Genomic DNA, 1,438 nt, shown 5'->3' with positions numbered 1-1,438 from the left:
TCAGAGATCACTTTCCTCAGGCTTCATTCCACCCTTCACTGTAGGCCTAGGAAGGGGATCCACTTTATGCAGCCTCAGTTCCAGAATAAGTCTGACTGTGTTGGTTTGGCCAGAAAGAAAATACAAGAGTGGGGAAAAGCAACTGTTAAGGCCCACCAGCGGCCTCCAAATCTTATAAAATAAGGTAGCTCCGTGTAAGAGATGGCAGTCAGCTTTCTGATGGACTCGGACGTAAAGGTAGATGACACGAGTGATATGGAAAGGAGCTAAGCAAAGGGCAAAAAGCCCGCAGACTAGCAGGATGGTCCGGATTGATTTAGCCTGGACAGCGCTGCTTGTGAGGTTGGTCTTACCAGTGGTTTGAATCAAGCTTCTGATCATCAAACAGTAGCAGATTAAAATGATAAGAAAAGGACAAAGGAAACCAAACACAGTTAGAACCATACCATAAAGGTAATAATTGTTGAAGTTATCAGGGCTAGTCAGGTCATAACAGACAGTACGGTTATTGATGAAGCCAGTGCGAGCATAGATCAAGCTGGGCAAGACTTGAATGAGTACCAGTATCCAGGATACAGCAGTGCCAATGATAGCTAGTTTTCTGGTTTTATAAGCCAGTGACCGGATGGGGTAGCAAATCCCCAGAAAGCGGTGGACACTTATGCAAGTCAGCAGCAAGATGCTGCCATAGAGATTGTTGTAAAATAAGAAACGTACCAGTTTGCAGAGCAGCTCTCCAAAGATCCAGATGTCCTGCATGGCATAATTGATGATGAGCAAGGGCAGAGAGAAGATGTAGAGAAGATCAGCCACAGCCAGGTTCACCAGGTAGATAGTGGTGCATGTCCATTCCTTGGTGTGGCAGCAGCACAGCCACAGCATGGCACCATTTAGGAGCAGCCCCAGCACAAACACAACGCTGTATGCAAGGGGGAGTAAGATGTGCTTATAGTTCTCTTCTAGGGGGCACAGGGCTGCTTCTGATGTATCATTCAGAGTTTTGTTCAGCATCTTCATGGTGGATGCACCTCAGTCACCACTCACTGCTTTAAAACCATGTCCTTCCCCTGCCAGAAATAGAAACAAGTGTACAGTTACAATTGCTACCCTTACCTCTTGCCATCTCAGAACTACTTCAGAGTCTTAATTACTGTTTGTAAAGTTCCCAGAATATATAAGAAACTATGGAAATGCTACATATTCCCCTTATTAGTTGGATTCAAAGTAAGCGGCGACTGCTGCAAAATAAACTTGCAGATACTACTAGGTCAAGACAATTAAATAAAACTTGCAACAAATCTAGACATTGAAACAACAAGCAAACACTGAAGAAAGAGTCTTCAGCTTTGACCTTGTGCATGAGTTGAGAACGTACTTACAAGCACCTCTGCTTCTTAGAGTCTATTTAGTATAGTCAGCTACAGTGCTAGTCACTAAA

The 1,438-nt window shown here is 44.1% G+C and overlaps 1 protein-coding gene across 1 annotated transcript; it reads right to left on the bottom strand.

The window, feature by feature from the left end:
• LOC116839514 (P2Y purinoceptor 3-like) lies at positions 1 to 1,123 on the bottom strand. Its single transcript, XM_032805507.1, has 2 exons — positions 1,114 to 1,123; positions 1 to 1,028 (listed from the first exon to the last, which is right to left on the bottom strand). The coding sequence occupies exons 1-2, from the start codon at positions 1,121 to 1,123 to the stop codon at positions 1 to 3; spliced, it is 1,038 nt and encodes a 345-aa protein (XP_032661398.1).
• Positions 1,124 to 1,438: the final 315 nt, after the last annotated feature.

This window comes from Chelonoidis abingdonii, chromosome 8, assembly GCF_003597395.2.
Source record: "Chelonoidis abingdonii isolate Lonesome George chromosome 8, CheloAbing_2.0, whole genome shotgun sequence".
NCBI classification, from domain to species: Eukaryota; Metazoa; Chordata; order Testudines; family Testudinidae; genus Chelonoidis; species Chelonoidis abingdonii.
This window is presented reverse-complemented; position numbering and strand designations above follow the sequence as displayed.